General features: G+C 44.3%; 1 protein-coding gene across 1 annotated transcript in view; it reads right to left on the bottom strand.

The window, feature by feature from the left end:
- Window positions 1-372: 372 nt before the first annotated feature.
- CYP2W1 (cytochrome P450 family 2 subfamily W member 1) overlaps window positions 373-18,225 on the bottom strand; it is a gene marked incomplete at both ends in the record, with an annotated part of 34,966 nt that continues 17,113 nt past the window's right edge. Inside the window, 9 exon segments of the mRNA XM_084640339.1 lie at window positions 373-563; window positions 4,121-4,262; window positions 5,154-5,338; window positions 5,851-5,992; window positions 7,044-7,214; window positions 10,122-10,279; window positions 10,408-10,557; window positions 12,026-12,206; window positions 14,859-15,085. Of these exon segments, the coding sequence (XP_084496465.1) occupies window positions 373-563; window positions 4,121-4,262; window positions 5,154-5,338; window positions 5,851-5,992; window positions 7,044-7,214; window positions 10,122-10,279; window positions 10,408-10,557; window positions 12,026-12,206; window positions 14,859-15,085 (1,547 nt within the window).

The raw sequence follows: 18,225 nt of genomic DNA on the forward strand, positions 1-18,225 counted from the left end.
CTGCACTCGATTCTATTGGATGGCTCTAGCATGGGGCCCCTATAGCATTTCTGCCCATTACAGATTAATGGTGCTCTAGTCTTCTTGAGAGAGGTAGCTTTTACAGTCAGATTCCCATAGTATTCTTATTCAGAACACAGCTCATTCCATAGGTGCAGGAGCGTGTACATTATAGAAGATAGGGGTCTATTACAGGAGTGGGTGGGTGAGGTTCTGTGGACTGCACAATTGTCCTTTAAAGTCTATGAGAAGCAGAGAGTGAAACGTATTAACCATTTCTCCAAGGCTCTGCCTTCTCTTTGCTGCGCTCAGCAGAAATGTCCTATGCACTCAAAGTCAATACAAAGGAATGATTCCCTAATACTGTCCTGCTTATTCACACAGAACAGCACAGGCTGACTGAGGCTGTGGTCTTAAAGTAAAAGTAGTCTGAGGAACCGCAAGGTCCAGCTCTGATTCTGTGACCCCTGGCGGGGGTTGGAAAGTAAACGTCCGCAGCAACCCTACAAAGAACAGAAACAGCTCCATCTTGGCCAGACTTTCTCCAATGCAATTCCGGCGCCCTGCAGTGTCAAAAATGATTAGATTTAACTGTCAGAGAAATAGTTACAGAGGTGATGTATGTTAATATTATAGTCATCAGGTGATCTATTAGGAGCAGTAATGGGACTCCTCGTGTACCATTGTACCCAGCTGAACTGACATAGTTACAGCAAAATAATCTGTGTTGTAGCCAGATGATTATGCCAGTAGCTCATGTTGCCACGGTATGCATGTTGATTCCTTTGTCAGACACGTTCATATAGCAAGGAGGTGATAGCCACATGGTAAATTGCCAGGCTATGTAATACATGAAATTATTGTGCACCCTTTTCTGTGGCAGGCTGTGGTCTCTAGTGGATAGGACATAATTAGAGATCTGAATTCAACCACTGAATTGTTGTGTGACCCTGGGGTATGTCACTTCCCCTCTCTGTGTGTTTGTTCCCCTCCCATGCTGTGTCTGTCTTGTCTGTTTAGATTGTGAGCTCTACAGGGCAGGAACTACCTCTTGCTGTGTATTTGTACAGCACCCGGCACAGTGGGGCTCTGTATCTAGGCTGAAATCTTGAGATGCAACTGTAGTCCACAGACATCATCCACAGACTTATCCTGACACCCCAGCCCCCTGAGCACTTTCAAACAACCTCTTTCTCTTAAAAATCAGCCTTCCCGAGAAATGTTCCCTTCCCCAAAGGTGGAATGGTTTGAAGACTTGTAGGTTATCACCCAGCCAGTCACACTTTGGTGACTGTCTTTTGTTCTTGGCTCCCGTAAGACTCTTTCTTTATTAACAGGATCCCCTGCCCCAGAATGACAGTATCTGAGAGATGACATCATGAAGAAATCGGGGAAAGTGAGAACGTGACTTTTGACATCAAAAAATCACTGCTGATGATTTTTGCATCAAAAATGCAAATGCCTGGCTGATGCAGTGCTGTAGCAGCAAACCCCATGCTGGAGAGCGGGGTCCAGAATCACAGCTGGACTCCTGATCTGGACTCCACAGCTGACATTTAACAGAGACAGCTGTAAAGTATCGGGTTGCAAGGCAGGATTTGAGAGATTCTGCAGGCAATCTTCCTCTACAGTTGTCATAAATATAAAGGGAAGGGTAAACCCCTTTAAAATCCCTCCTGGCCAGAGTAAAACTCCTCTCACCTGTAAAGGGTTAAGAAACTAAAGGTAACCTCGCTGGCACCTGACCAAAATGACCAATAAGGAGACAAGATACTTTCAAAAGCTGGGAGGAGGGAGAGAAACAAAGGGTCTGTGTGTCTGTCTATATGCTGGGTTTCTGCAGGGGATAGACCAGGAATGGAGCTAGGTATGCGTTAGATTATGATTGTTTAAATGGCTGAGAAAAGAATTGTGCTGAATAGAATAACTATTTCTGTCTGTGTATCTTTTTTGTAACTTAAGGTTTTGCCTAGAGGGGTTCTCTATGTTTTGAATCTAATTACCCTGTAAGGTATCTACTATCCTGATTTTACAGAGGTGATTTCTTTACTTCTATTTACTTCTATTTCTATTAAAAGTCGTCTTGTAAGAAAACTGAATGTTTTTTTCATTGTCCTCAGATCTAAGGGTTTGGGTCTGTGGTCACCTATGCAAATTGGTGAGGCTTTTTATCCAACATTTCCCAGGAAAGGGGGGGTGCAAGTGTTGGGAGGATTGTTCATTGTTCTTAAGATCCAAGGGTCTGGGTATGTAGTCGTCTAGGCAAATTGGTGAGGCTTTTTACCAAACCTTGTCCAGGAAGTGGGGTGTATTTGGGAAGTATTTTGGGGGGAAAGATGTTTCCAAATAGCTCTTCCCCAGTAACCAGTATTTGTTTGGTGGTGGTAGCAGCCAATCCAAGGACAAAGGGTGGAATATTTTGTACCTTGGGGAAGTTTTGACCTAAGCTGGTAAAGATAAGCTTAGGAGGTTTTTCATGCAGGTCCCCACATCTGTACCCTAGAGTTCAGAGTGGGGGAGGAACCTTGACAACAGTACTTCAGGGTTCCTGCAGTGCTGGGATTTGTAAACCTCATAGTAAGGCTACTCTTTCCAGCTGTGGCCACTTGTAATGCACTCTGCTGGATGGCAGCACATGCAGGCCAGGAAACAGGCAGCTTTGGAAATTAACAGCATTTGGAAACATTTATTGCTGGGCCACAGCAGAGAGGCTGGTTAGAGGACACCTCTCCACTAAAGAGGGATTCGGATGGAATTTCACAGGATACCTGATACCTTGCAATGTTCCTTGCCTGTCGGAACTTCATCTGAATACTTGGGATGGGCTGTTTGATTTATTCCACCTTGGCTGCATGTTTGCATGTGTGTGTGTGTATATGTGTGTGCGTGCGTGCGTGCATACACAAATACACATTTAGAAGGGTGGAGTAGGTCAGTATTTTACACATCTGTCTAGCACAGGGGTGGGCAAACTACAGCCCAGGGGCCGCATCCAGCCCTTCAGACGTTTGACTCTGGCCCTCGAGCTCCCGCCAGGGAGCAGGGTCTGGGGCCTGCCCCGCTCCATGCTGGGGAGCAGTGTTGAGGGCTTGCCCTGCTCCACGCGGCTCCTGGAAGCAGCAGCATATTCCCCCTCTGGCTCCTACGCGTAGGGGCAGCCAGGGGACTCCGCATGCTGTCCCTGTCCCAGGCGCCGCCCCAGCAGTTCCCATTGGCCAGGAGTGATGGCCAATGGGAGCTGCAGGGGCGTTGCCTGCGGATGGGGCAGCGCGCAGAGACGCCTGGCCGCGCTTCCATGTAGGAGCCAGAGAGGGGACATGCCGCTGCTTCTGGGAGCTGCTTGAGGTAAGCGCCACCTGGAGCTTGCACCCCTGATCCCCCCCTACACCCCAACCCCCTGCCCTAGCCCTGATCCCCCTCCCACCCTCTGAACCCCTCATCCCAGCCCGGAGCACCCTCCTACATCCCCAACCCCTCATGCCCAGCCCCACCCCAGAGCCCGCACCCCCAGCCGGAGCCCTCACCCACTCCCGCACCTCAACCCCCAATTTTGTGAGCATTCATGGCCCGCCATACAATATCCATACCCAGATGTGGCCCTCGGGCCAAAAAGTTTGCCCACCCCTGGTCTAGCATCTTTCAATTAAGCCCACCACCTCCTTGTGACCGAGTATTATTGACTGTATTTTGCAGATGAAGAAATTAAAATCCAGAAAGAATTCAGTGATGTGTCAAGGCCACACAGTAAGTCAATGGTATAGCCTCCTGTCTCTGGTTTAGGGTATCATTCAAGTCCTGTTTATTTTGGCTGGCCTCTCCTTAGCACCTTTTGGGCTCCCTTCCTTATTCTTTTGGAGCCAACACCCTTCCTTCCCTTTGTCTACCTTTGTATCAGTTGAGAACTGATCCATTTTGTTAGAGGGAAGGCTTATGCTGAGATAAGTTAGGTCTGTTGCAGATTCATTGGCTTTGCTTGGCTGGGTATTAGGTTGGTTTGATCCTTTTTGAAATACTGAAATAGATCTCTCCTGATCAATGCTCTGTTTCCTAGTACAAAGTTCCTGATCCTGCCAGAGTCTGAGAACCCTCTGCTCCTTTCAGGATAGGGCCCCTTAATTACCTGTGGAGAATGGCAGGAAAGCTTCTTTCTTTACAAACTTCCCACCAGCATCAAGAAAGTGGTTGGGATTAAACTCATGTGGTGTCTCCCACTGTGTTTTATCCAGCAGCACCGAAGTGAGGGAAGGAATCACGGTTATTCCCTGGAATACAACATGAGGCACAAACTAAAAGAGGTGTTGGGTTCTACAAACCTCTATACATTCAAAAGCAAAATGAAACCTCTGATTGAACTGACATTCCAATCCTGAGGAATTCTCTTAGAGGTACATTGCTCATTGCTCTTTGGGGCAATGAGTATCCTTTTGTTCAGTGTTTGTACAGTGCCTAACACAATGGGGTCCTGGCCCTGGCTGGGGCTCCTCAGTGCTACCCCGTAGCAATTATAAATAACAACAACAACAACATTCAGAGTAGGACATGATGCTGCTAATGCCATACTCAGATGGGCAAGGACATTGTAACTGTGTGAGTACTGGTGGCTGAGGCAAGGAAGGGCTGCAGGATTTGGTCTTCAAAGATTATTGAATTCTGCTGATCTACTCTGTCAGTCTCCACCCTGCTGTTAAAGCTTTGCTTCTTCCTGTGACCCAAACCTCAGTCTGATTGAAGTAAATGTGAATCTTGCTACTGGCTTCACTGAAACCTGGATTTTACCTGTTGGCTGTGCCAAATTCCAGCTTTAATTCTGGTTTCTACCAGGTGCACTTGCATAGATGATTTGAACCCTTTCATTCAGAGCACTGTACATAATACAGGCTGAGATTTTCAAGGCCGGGTAGGGTGTTTAGAAGATGGCTAAATCCCCAGCACTGCCTTGAAAACTACAAACATGGGGCCAGATCCTGCATGCCAGCCTTCCAGAGTACCTCACTCTGCAAATAGCCCCACTGAGTCAAACAGAACTCCTCTTGGAGTGAGGAATTACTCACATGAGGCTGGCAGAATCTGGCCCTTAGCATCTAAGTATCCATTCATTGCTGTTGGCAAAGGGCAGAACATACTGGTATCCATTTAAAAAATGCGATACATACCTTGGGGAGGAAGTAGCCTCTGAAATGTGTGTCAACAGATGTGCACCGTGGAACGTGTGGCAGCAGGGTGATGAATCTCTGCACTTCATGTATCACCGCGTTTGTAAATGGCATGTTTTTCCGGTCTTCATATGTGGCCTGATTTCCTGATTGGACAATGGTCCCAATCTCCTCTTGTACCTTTTCTAAAAGTAGAAGCAAACACAAATGTGTCCCATCGGAAGGCCTCTCTCCCCACTTTTGAATTTGCTTTGGCAAAAACAAACCACATTTTTCAAACCTAAACCTGGCTTCCTCAGGCACCCCAAGTCTCTCTGGATTTCAGGCATGTGTGTTTTGTTTTGTTTTTGTTTTGTATGATTCCACCTATACAACTCTTCTCTACATGCTCCCACGAGGAAATAGAAAAATCCAGTTTTGGAAGACAGAAACCAGCCTTAATCAGCTTAGACTGCCAACTCTTTGGGACTAGGACAATCTTTTTGTTTGATGTTCATACAGTGCCTAGCACATTGGCGTCCTGACCCATGATTGGGGCTCCCCCATGCTGCTGCAGTACAAATAATAACTAATAATAAAGAGAGGGGATGCAGCTTTTGGGGCGAAAGCAGCATTGGCATCTAAACATCGGACACTTAACCTGACCTTCTTATTAAAACAAGGCACGGACAAAGAGTGAAAACAGAGAGCGGCTCACTTTGGATCGCTGGATATTTCATCATCAGTAGGATGGCCCATTGCAATGTTGTGGCAGTTGTCTCAGTTCCAGCCATGACCAGGTCGAGTGCAGAGGCGATTATGTTTTCGTCATGAAACAGGCTGTCTTTCTTGTTTGTCTCCTTTAAACACACAAGTTTCAGTTAGTGTTGAAAGTGCTCTTGTTCACTCTGACTGAGGCAAAATTACCATTGAGTAAGCTTTGGGAAGCCCCACCTTGTCCATCGCATTTTCTGGCATTCTCCTTGGTTTGTGAGCCAAGGGGAAGCCAGCAAAGGATTTCAGAACCAAGGGCAGAGTTTGGTCTGAGCCACACAGTGCAGATTTGCATGGAGAGCTGAACTTCCCCAGAAACTAGAGGTGTTTTGATGCAAGCGATTGGTTCAGGGTTCATCTCTAATCTGAAGCAGGGCTGAGCTCTGCTTAGGATGGTATTCACAAACTCACCACTGCAGTTCATTTTGGAGGGGTTGGAAATACCTATTCCCTTCTGTGTGCAGCTGGAGATTCGAGTTCAATCATTTCAAACCTCCAAGAGACACCTCCCACTCTACCTGCCCGGCTGGAATGTGTGCAAAGATTTTTTGTGAACATTCTCCCCTGCCAGACTGTTGGGGCATAGTGATCCTTGAACCCAGCTCAGTATGAGTGGCTAGGAGGTGCAGTGTGCATATCTGGCCCAGCTCTGTTTTAAAGAAGAAAAGCTTAGAGTCTCAATGTTTTTTGTTTTAATATTACACTGAGATCAATCTGTCTTAGAAATCATAGTGGCCGGATGCAAGAAATAAATTCAGGGCCAGGACATGTAGCTGTGATATAACAACTAACTTTCTTTGAGTGTATTATTCCTTTTAGAACAATTAGATTAATGATTGGTTTCTTTATTAACACAAGGGTCAGATTCATTCTTCATGAAACCCTATTGATTTTCCTGTAGGAACAAACAGTTGATCATAGATAATAAAGTGGGGTGGTGTTTTCACATCTGATTTTGGTGAAACATTCACTAGATAAATTATGGCAAAAGTAAGGGAACAGAGTTTGATTTCAGTTACATCTGGATAACGGCATTGACCTCAGGAAGGTTAAGTTGATGTGGCTGAGATCAGGATCTAGTTAAGTGTTTTTGTTGAAAACAGAGTTAATTGTAAATGGAGCATCTCAGTCACATACCTCATGTTGCTTGAACACTAATGCATCAATGTAGCTCAATGAGTTCTCGTTGACATCTTGTCTGCTGATCTGGATGTAATTCCTTAAAATGATGCGCACATCTTCTATTTTTTTAAGTAAAATCTTGTGGGTTTTGAGAAATAATCCAAGGAATGGGTAGAAATTAAAAAACTAGTAAGGAAAAAAAATAGAGGCATTAAACTCAAAGTGCCAAGATACAGAAAGAGCCATGCAAAAGGGTTCTGGGACGGCCTGTCATTAGAGGTCCATAACATTGCCCAAAAGAGGTTTGTAATGATAACCAGCAATGCTGATATCACTGGGACTCTACCTGGGTGAAGCTAGCACATTCGAATGTAGGGCTGGGCCTTACACTTTCAGGCCCTGATTCAGCAAGGTTCTTAAGGACAGGCCTAACTATGTGGTCCCATTGGAGCAGATTTTCTACTGCATCTGGGCTCTGCTAAAATGCAGCGACGAGGCCACAAGGGAGCCAATTATGTCTCCCTGATTCTGAGGTGCCAGGTCTCAGCACAAGGGCAAAGCTAAAAGGAAGCAGCTCTAACTTACATCACAGGTGCAGGGTCCCTTGGGAACCTTATTCTAGATACAAATTGAGTGCACTACTCCACCAAGCCCCTCCTGCCAAAATGTCCCTGACATGCTGACCCTGTAACCCCTATGTTTGGCTGGAGCGGGAGTTGGCTATGCCAGCTGAGAGTTCCCTTGCACAAAGGAAATTCTCCTCTGGTCACATTAAGTTCCCTTTGTGCAACAAAATCTAGTCCTTTGATTTCAGTGCGGCTAGGTACATGATTAAGTACTTTGCTGACTCCTATGAAGCACGGTTAACACAGACATAGCCTCTGAACACGAACTATGATTAGAAAATACAAAGGAGGCAGGCAAAGGCTGCACTGTCATGCACAGTAAAATGACATATAAGAACAAATAGAATAAATTAAAAAGATAAAGTCTATGACAAAGTTCTTCCTCTGCCTTGGTGGGTTCTGCACTTTCTGATGGATTTGCTCGCCTCAGAGGTTTACAGCAGTCCTCAGTTTGGCGTCTTTTGTTAGTGGCACAAACCTGCCGTTTACTCGGCTAACCTCATCACTGGCCAGCATGGGGAAAAGGAGGAGAACAATCCCCACAGTCTCTGCTGGCCCACCTAATGAGTCGGGGGACAGGCCAGGGACCTTCCCCTCCGGTGGGACGCACAGTCCAGATCGGCTCCTCTTATATCAAATAGGGAGTTGGGGGGATGGGAGGAACCCGGGCTCGCCCTCTACTCCAGGTTCCAGCCCAGGGCCCTGTGGATTGCAGATGTCTATAGTGTCTCCTGTAACAGCTGCGTGACAGCTACAACTCCCTGGGCTACTTCCCCATGGCCTCCTCCCAACACCTTCTTTGTCCTCACCACCAGACCTTCCTCCTGATGTCTGATGACGCTTGTACTCCTCAGTCCTCCAGCAGTATGCCTTCTCACTGTCAGCTTCTTGCGTGCCTCTTGCTCCTAGCTCCTCGCATGCACCTTGCTAACTGAAGTGAGGTCCTTTTTAAAACCAGGTGTCCTGATTAGCCCGCCTGTCCTAATTGATTCTGGTAGCTTCTTAATTGGCTCCAGGTGTCCTAATTAGCCTGCCTTAATTGGTTCCAGCAGCTTCCTGATTGTTCTGGAACAGCCTATTATCTTACTCGGGGAAAAGGGATCTGCTTAATCTGGGGCTAATATATCTACCTCCTATCCCATGGCAATGAGTTCCACAGTTGAACTTGCCATTGTGTGGAAAAAGGACTTCCCCCTTGTTTGTATTAAACCTGATGCTTATAAAAACAAAAACAAAACACTCTACTGTAGCAATCTGGCCTGACACTGTCACAAGTCTCAAATCTTGGGGGCAGAAACCAACACTCAGTACAGGGCTAAAATTCTTATAGCATAATTCTCATCTCAAATCCACACCAGACAGCAATTCTCAGTGGGACTATTTTATGTATCATAGAGGCTATCAGCAGCCTGGCCACAAAGATGTTGCTCTTGTCTGTGCTGAAGAGAATAAAAACAAGAACTAGTAGGTTGTAACTCCAGGCACCAGTTATTCATATTTCGCTACCTGAAACTAGCACGTTAGTAAACTGTTTCATGAGCACGATATCTTCCATTCGGCACTATTACCTATCACATTAGTATCAAATAGATACTGTGATACCAGTTCATACTAAAACACAACTGTTACCTTAGTTTCCTAGTGTGATACATGCAATGAACTGGCTGGAATAAACCCTGCATGTGACCATCCTCACATGAACAATAGAGGGAACTGGCTGGTGAAATGTGATTTTTTTCCCCGCAGTTGAATTAACGATCCAAATGCAAATTACAACACTCAGGAACACTGTGGATTTGTGACACTGTCTAGGGACCTATAGACCAACCAGTGGATTTCATCCACCCAGACAAGTTTTTCTTGTTACAGATGCAATGTAGATAACCTTCGTTTAGTAAGTATAATTCAGTACAGGTCACTAATAGATGTGGAAAATAGTCACGACACAAAATGTTCTTGGAGTTTCAATCTTATGGGCATGTTACAAAATCCATGAATATAGCTGACACTATATCTCATGCTCACTGGTAATCTCAGCCTTGAGGCCAAGAGGGTGCAGAGCCTGAATTCCATTTTTGGGGGCTAGAAGGGTTTCCTCCCATGTCATGGTTGAAGCACATTGGCTGGAGAGTTGGGGAAGCTTGCAGTGCTGCTTCCTGTCCTTTCTCAGAGTGAATCTAACCCTGCATAACAGGGTTATTCCTAACTCACAGTCCCTTTGTTCAGTCTGTTAGACCAATGATTTGTAAATGGTGGTAGGCGGATTGCAATTACATAGTATACAGCTTGGTTTCAAATATGGTCTGAGGATCAGACTCCATTTTAATGACACTGATTATAATTATGAAGGCAGCACCCCGAATAGTATTGAGTTTTAGATGGGATGTGCTAGTTCTTACAGCCTGAGATCTTCTGCACTGGATCATGGAGCCTGTATGACTCAAAATACACGGAAAGAGTTACTTACATGCAAGAATGGAGATCCAAGAAGAACCATAACTTCATCTATGAGTCTTAACAGAGTGACAAAGGTTGAGTCTTTGTAGTCAAACCGGTCCCCAAACAGCATAAGAAAGGTGATGTTGGTTGGAGCAGCATTAAATGACTTGAGGCTAAATGGTTCACCTATAATAAGAACAAACAAAAGCATAAACACAACTCTCATGCCGCAGCCTCACCGCTGACTTGTGTTTACAATGGTGTTTGAAAAGTCTGCGCAATGCGATATTTAACCTTAATCTTCCCCAGCTCACCTCGGAAAGATTTGATCATCTCAATAAGCAAATGAAGCTCTTCAAGAATTCTTTCCTCTATCAGCTTTTTCCCCATTCCAAGGTTGCGCATGCTTGACACAGTGAATCTTCGTGTCGTTCTCCACAGTTCTCCATTAGAAAAGAACACACCTGAGGTATATGTGAGGTATATGTGATTGCTGAGAACGTAGAATTCAAGGGGATCCTACTCTACTTAAAAGAATATGAGAATATCTCCACCGTTTCTCTCCCTCCATTTCTCCTTGCTGTCCCATTATCCCATTTGACATTCATTTCTATGTCCTCCTCCTAGCTCCATCCACCAATCCTAGCCATCTTTTACTTCATGGAAATAGTTTTCCTCCTGGTTCAGTCTTTGCCATCACACTCATGTGGGAGGCAACCAGGCATTTAGAGCACTCTGTTTTTTAATACATTTTCTGTGTGACTTTAATGTTGATGTAATGGGCCAGATTAACAGCTCTGAAGACCTAAATCCTCTGTTGGTCCATTCAACAAGTGCTGCAAGGGTAGCAGAGGCAAAAGCTTCCGGCTGTGCCCCAGATCTGACATGACCTCTAGTGGTCAAGGGATAACAGAGTCTCCAAGCCCTTAGTCAATCCTTGGCATCTCTGCTGAAGCTACCAATAAGACTGTTATTTACTACTGGTATTAGTGTTTGCTTATGTGACGTGGACGGTATCCTACCAAACTCATTTCACCCAGATACTAAAAGTCAGCCGCTTGTAATAGCTGCTGATCTACATTAGAATTGACCTAGGAGCTAAATGTGAAAGCTTTTCTACTGCCCCCCATTATATCAGTGTTACAGATATACTGACTCTGACCAATTCTTTTCCTCCTTCCATTGATTTGTCAGTTTGTAGCACTGAGATCAGTTCTCAGAGTGTGACTGGGGGGGCTCTATCACACATTGTACTCAAGGAGCACTGTGTGATAGTTGATGGGGGAGCTCCTAGTTAAACTTTGAGCTAGAGAGTGGAAGAAATAAGAGGAGGATCCAGGTAAAATGTTTTCTAAGCCATTCATGGATATGGGAATGGAGGAACTGCCTTGGGGAAATGATGGAGCTGTTTGAGGGAAGGGATCACAGATTTGGCCCATAACCCTTATCTGAACCTGTGATCTATTGTTCTACAAAGGGTGATTTTTGAAGGCAGGACTTTCTGGAATGAATACATCCCAAATGGCAGCACTGACTGGCAAGAGATACCTGAGTGCCAAAATACCTGAGTGCCAAATCCAGTATGGTTCATCTCTCATGAACTGATACCTCAGGTAAAATGCATTCATGGCAGTGAGGCACCTAACTCACATTGGCTGCCTATGGGAATTAGTCACTTACTTGCCATTGTGCCTTTAAAATTCTGCCCTCATTTTTTAAAATTCAGGATGTTAACTGGTTACAAAGTTGTTTGCCAAAGTAATTGCCGCTAATGACAACAGCTGCAAGCCATTCTAAATAAACTGGAAAAGCAGAATTTTGGGGTCAGTTTGGCTAAAATACAGACTTGGGGCAGGACTTCCAAAAGTGCTCAGGCAATGGTGGCAGTAGGAGAAGAGTTAGGCCAAGGCTGAGCCCTTTTGAAGCTCTCACATCTCCAATGGCTAGTACCATTTCCATGCTGGATTTGTTCAAATATTGGGATGGGTGGTCGGTCTACAAATTCATCCGTGAAGTTCACGAGCGCCTCCTTCACGGCTTCATATCCGGTCAGTACCACAGCTTTCTGGGACCCAAAGTGGAGGGTGAACACTGGCCCATATTTTTCTGCTAGCTGAAAAAGAGGAAGAGGATTTTAGTGTCATCAGTGGAGACAGCGCATTCAGAAATCCCTCATTTCCTCTTAATACCCAAGGCGTACGCTGGTGTATTTGTTTATAGCACTAATCTGACTAGCATATGCATGAGACCCATTGGTCTAGTAGGAGCTCAGTCCTGTTCTGTGTGGGGAAAACCACACACACTCCAATCTCTAACTCTGTGGCATTCACACCAGGAAATCTGGCCCCATGTATTTTAAACAAACTCATACTTTTACATACACTTGAATGCTAAAAATGAGATATTCATAAATCCCCAGTGTTTACGCACTTTGTTTACTCTTTGCATTTCTCTTAATTTAGTCAGTGAAAATCTAGGAAGTCATTGAAGTCTGTTCTTGATTCAGAATCAGTGTTGGGTAGTTAGAAAGGGGAAAAAGGTTCCATGACAGGTAGCTGAAGTATAGTCATTAAAAGGATAGTATGGTATAGACTGGTATAATCTATAGACTATAGACTGGTATAGACTATTAGTGGGGTGTTTGAGCTCAGTGCCACAAGAGAATGTTCTTAGGTCTACAGGAAGCTAATAGTCTGGTTTTGTTCTGAAGAAGAAGGAGAATAAAGAACAAACAGACCCCTATAGAATGGGAATCAGTTAATAAACAAAATGGCGGAATAGGAGAAAGACAGATACAAACAGACCTGTTGTTACAAAGAACAGAAAAAGAACAGAAATTCCATTTCATGCAGGATTTCAAGTTTTTTTAATTTCTTTTTGTTCCGATTTGGAATGAAAACTGAAAATTGCAAAATTCTCCATGAAAGAAAATATTTAAAAAAAAATGTTTTGGCTCCATCAAAATGTTTCGTTTTGATTTTTTGACTTTATATTCTACTATATTGTATTCTATTGAATTGTACGTTATAAAATTCATACTGAAAGTTGTTTTGAAAGGAAACATCTAAATGTTTTGTTCCAAAAATGTCGACATTTTGATACGTCTGAACTTTTTTTTTTTTTTTTTTTTTTGCTAACTTCTCTAAACTATCTGTTCAATCTTGTTTTTAGCTGTGACACTCTTGCTACGTTTCCCGGACCTGAAGAAGAGCGCTTGTAGCTCCAAAGTTTGTGTCTGTCACCACGATAAGGTGGTTCAACAAAAGATACTACCTCACCTCCACCATGTCTAATTTCATAAGTATGTCTGCAGGAGCTGGCTGTGCTGGGGGGCAGATTCCTGTTCATGTTTGGTAAAGAATCATGTTTGCTAATGACTCCCATAGGCATTCTGCATGTAGCATAACACCCTGGGGAGAGAATCCTAGTTTCATGGGGGTGGCATGTGTGTACATGCTGCTAGCCGCTACGTATCTTGCATTTTTAGGGGAGCAGAATGGGATCCCTGCAAAGAAACTTCATTTTTCAAGCATTGCAAAGTTTCACGCCCTTCCATATGTTAAGGGATAAAGTAGGGTCTAAGCACATGGGGTGAATTCTGACTCCCACCCCCAATGATATAATGGTGGAAGGCTTTTAACACACCACAATTTGCACACAAAGTCACCATGCCAGTGCTTCAAGCCAGCACAGAGAGGGGTTGGAGACACAGAGATGTGTGGCCACTACACAAATTCAATGCCTTGTAACCTAAACATAGATGGCAGAGGGCAGCCTCATCCACAGCCCGTTCGTTGCATTTGGGCCCTGGGAAGAGAACTTCTGACCGTGCAAATCCCCCTGCGTGAGGTCAATGCGCTAAGGATATAGCCCATGTTAGTAACCAATAGGTACTATGCACTGGATGGAACCCTGCAATGATAGCTGTTTTACTATTTGTATCACCCTAGTGTCGAAGAGTCCTAGTCATGCACCAGGACCCCAAATATTTGTTGCACTGTTTATTAAACCCTGGCAGAAACAGATCCAAGGCAGAGCTGGATGGGCAGGAAGGAAACATGCTCAGACAGCCAGGGAGAAGTTTTGCAAAACCTTTCTCTTGGGGTAAGGAAAAGCAAAGCTCCTGGATTGACCCTAGCCTGACAGGCTCCTTTTCAGCATCCTCTTACAGATAAGAACTCATTATCTGTTTAGACAATGATAAGTGGTTTTAATTACAAGTTAACAGAAGAATTCACAGGATATTTATTCCAGCTACTTGACAAAATTAATCCATCCTGTTGTTCTGCCACTCCCTCGATTTCAATGGGAATTTGCCTTCTTAGGAATGGAGTAACAACTGCATAAGAATATCTGGATTTGACCCTTCCTTATGTGGCTATTGGACTCTTTATAGTGAAATCCTCTTACTTCTTCCTAGGGATTTTCTTTTTCATGTTAGTTATTTGCTAATAGTCTAAAAGCCCTTTGGGTATGAGAGTTGTCAAGTTCATATTTAAAGTCCCACATGCATTGTATACTTTATGTACCTTATCAAGTTTACATGAAAAAATCCACACTACCCCCAGGGGCCCTTTTTTAGTGCTTGATCAGAAATGAGATTGCCACCACATAGACAGGAGCTAGAAGAAGCTTGAGACAACATTACCGTGCAATTTTTACAGCTCTGAAATTTAATTCAGATTAATAAACAACAACAAAGTCTTCTCACTGGTTTAGCTGAGGCAGACTTAAAATGCATGAGGCGTTTTTTTTCCCCCCCTACCTTCAATAGTGATTTATCTTGTCTTCTAATATCCAGCAAATGCAGGTTGCCAATGATCGGAAGAGGAGGTGGACCAGGAGGCAGTTTAAAAGGTGAGTTTTTAGAGCCAGTTGAAAAATAAAATGCACCTAATAAAAGCAGTGCACCTAGCAGACAGATTAATGCAGGATCAGAAATAAATGGCATTAAAAAAGCCATTGTTTTCTCGCTGTAATCTGGTTTTTGGGCTAGAAGCAATAACAAAGAAATGCAGTGGCGCTGTTCAGAGTGTAGCCGCAGGTTTTATGTTTGTTCTTTGCGATTGCCACACGTTTTCTGCTCTTATTAGGGTTTGCAAAACACCTAAATACATACTGTAAACTCCACCCTCCTTAAACACCTTGGAGAATGTGGTCTAAGCAGTTTGCAATGTCTGTCCAGCAATAAACAGGGTTTCGGGTTACAAGCCTGTGCATATTTGTGCAGGAGTATGTGTGTCTGATGATAGAGCTTTGCGATTCCTGTCGCGCCTTCACCTGAGGATCTCAAAGCACTTTATGAGCAGCGACATGAGTACCATTATGCCTGTTGTGCAGATGGAGAAATAGAAGCACGGGACAGTGAAGTAACTTGCCCAAGATCACACAGTAAGTCAATTGCAGAGATAAGAATAGAACCCCGGGGGTCTGTCTACCCTAGGGCAATGGCCTGTTGAATTGTCAGCAGTGGGTCGTCCTCCTCTGGCTTCAGAATGGTGTAGCTTCTAGTGAAGGTGGGATCAAAAGGCCCTAGTGTAGAGAGACCATTTTCGATGCCTGTTGAAAGGGGGAAACATAAGGATTTGTCATTGACAAGTACTGTAAGCAACAGCCTGTTTTCCTCGTGTGGAGTCGAACCCTAGCACTTCTGATGCCCAGATCTGTGCCATAACCACGAGACTCTTCAAGAAGTAGTCATGGGAGCTGAGAGTCACTGTGGTTGATTATGGCCTTTGGAATAGACAGTGGCTGGCACTTGGCTATAAGGCTTCAGGCCCAATGTGTGCAAACGGTTACCATGCCCACCTCAGTAAAGGTGTGTAGTGGTGGGTGCATCTCCTCCTGTTTGTTCTATCTTAGGTAGAAACTGTGGGCCAAATTCTGCTCTGTCTTGCACATTCTACAGTCATTTTCGCCTGTACAAAGTGAGTGTAAAACATTACAAGGCCTGAACAGCTGGACCAGGGAAATATGCTAAAATCTGCAATCTTACCAATACTTATTCTGCTGATTTTAATGAAATATGGAGAACTATGATATTATTGGTCAAATTTTCTAATGGACCTTCATCAGTGTTGCACTTGAACCTGACTGAGCCTGCAAAACTCATCTTTGTGCATGTAGATGAGAATTTTCAGGAATAATTAATAGAATCATAGAATATCAGGGTTGGAAGGGACCCCTGAAGGTCATCTAGTCCAACCCCCTGCTCGAAGCAGGACCAATTCCCAGTTAAATCATCCCAGCCAGGGCTTTGTCAAGCCTGACCTTAAAAACCTCTAAGGAAGGAGATTCTACCACCTCCCTAGGTAACACATTCCAGTGTTTCACCACCCTCTTAGTGAAAAAGTTTTTCCTAATATCCAACCTAAACCTCCCCCACTGCAACTTGAGACCATTACTCCTTGTTCTGTCATCTGCTACCATTGAGAACAGTCTAGAGCCATCCTCTTTGGAACCCCCTTTCAGGTAGTTGAAAGCAGCTATCAAATCCCCCCTCATTCTTCTCTTCTGCAGGCTAAACAATCCCAGCTCCCTCAGCCTCTCCTCATAAGTCATGTGTTCTAGACCCCTAATCATTTTTGTTACCCTTCGCTGGACTCTCTCCAATTTATCCACATCTTTCTTGTAGTGTGGGGCCCAAAACTGGACACAGTACTCCAGATGAGGCCTCACCAATGTCGAATAGAGGGGAACGATCACGTCCCTCGATCTGCTCGCTATGCCCCTACTTATACATCCCAAAATGCCATTGGCCTTCTTGGCAACAAGGGCACACTGCTGACTCATATCCAGCTTCTCGTCCACTGTCACCCCTAGGTCCTTTTCCGCAGAACTGCTGCCTAGCCATTCGGTCCCTAGTCTGTAGCTGTGCATTGGATTCTTCCATCCTAAGTGCAGGACCCTGCACTTATCCTTATTGAACCTCATCAGATTTCTTTTGGCCCAATCCTCCAATTTGTCTAGGTCCTTCTGTATCCTATCCCTCCCCTCCAGCGTATCTACCACTCCTCCCAGTTTAGTATCATCTGCAAATTTGCTGAGAGTGCAATCCACACCATCCTCCAGATCATTTATGAAGATATTGAACAAAACCGGCCCCAGGACCGACCCTTGGGGCACTCCACTTGATACCGGCTGCCAACTAGACATGGAGCCATTGATCACTACCCGTTGAGCCCGACAATCTAGCCAGCTTTCTACCCACCTTATAGTGCATTCATCCAGCCCATACTTCCTTAACTTGCTGACAAGAATACTGTGGGAGACCGTGTCAAAAGCTTTGCTAAAGTCAAGAAACAATACATCCACTGCTTTCCCTTCATCCACAGAACCAGTAATCTCATCATAAAAGGCGATTAGATTAGTCAGGCATGACCTTCCCTTGTGCAACTGTGTGGACAAAGCAGGTAGTTGTGCACCCAACTTCCGGCTTTGCATGCACAAATACTTGTTTGCACACACAAATTCACAAGTTTGAGTACAAATGGATGTACCAGCACATTTTGCAAGTGTATTAGTGCATGGTAGTTGAAAATTTGGTTGTAAATCAATAGCCTTAATTGCAATGAAATCTTACCCTTCAGCAGTTATGTTCATGCCACATCCCAGAATAATTGCTGTCAGTATGGAGCTTAACAAGGAGCCAGTAAGAGTGGAAGTGATGTGCAGAAGGGCTGTGTGAAAATAGTAAACTAAAAGCAGCAGTCTTTAACTGAGATCTTCCCAAGAATGACAGCAAGATGAGGCACAGAATAGTTAATCCTTGACATTACTGAAGCAATTGCTTCATTAGTTTGGCATCATTTGCCCTACGTGAAAATGCTTTCCATTTGCACCAGCATTCTAAAATGATGGCCGAAAATACAACAATTCTACATGAATCTCCAACATCTGAATTGAGTTTATTGATACACCACATTCCTAGTGGGGTTGGAAGAGGAACTCTGATTACCAGTCAACCCAACTTCGGATCTGGCAATCATGCGTGAACATGTCTGGGGCTTTTTACATTCATTTCCAAGAAGTGCCCTGCAGCTTCCCCTACATTCATGTTACACAAGTGCTCTACAGATGTACATACGGAAATAGTTAGAGACAGTACTGGTAGATGGGGGCTCAAAAATATG

This window comes from Lepidochelys olivacea (assembly GCF_965140295.1).
Source record: "Lepidochelys olivacea isolate rLepOli2 genome assembly, chromosome: 10".
NCBI classification, from domain to species: Eukaryota; Metazoa; Chordata; order Testudines; family Cheloniidae; genus Lepidochelys; species Lepidochelys olivacea.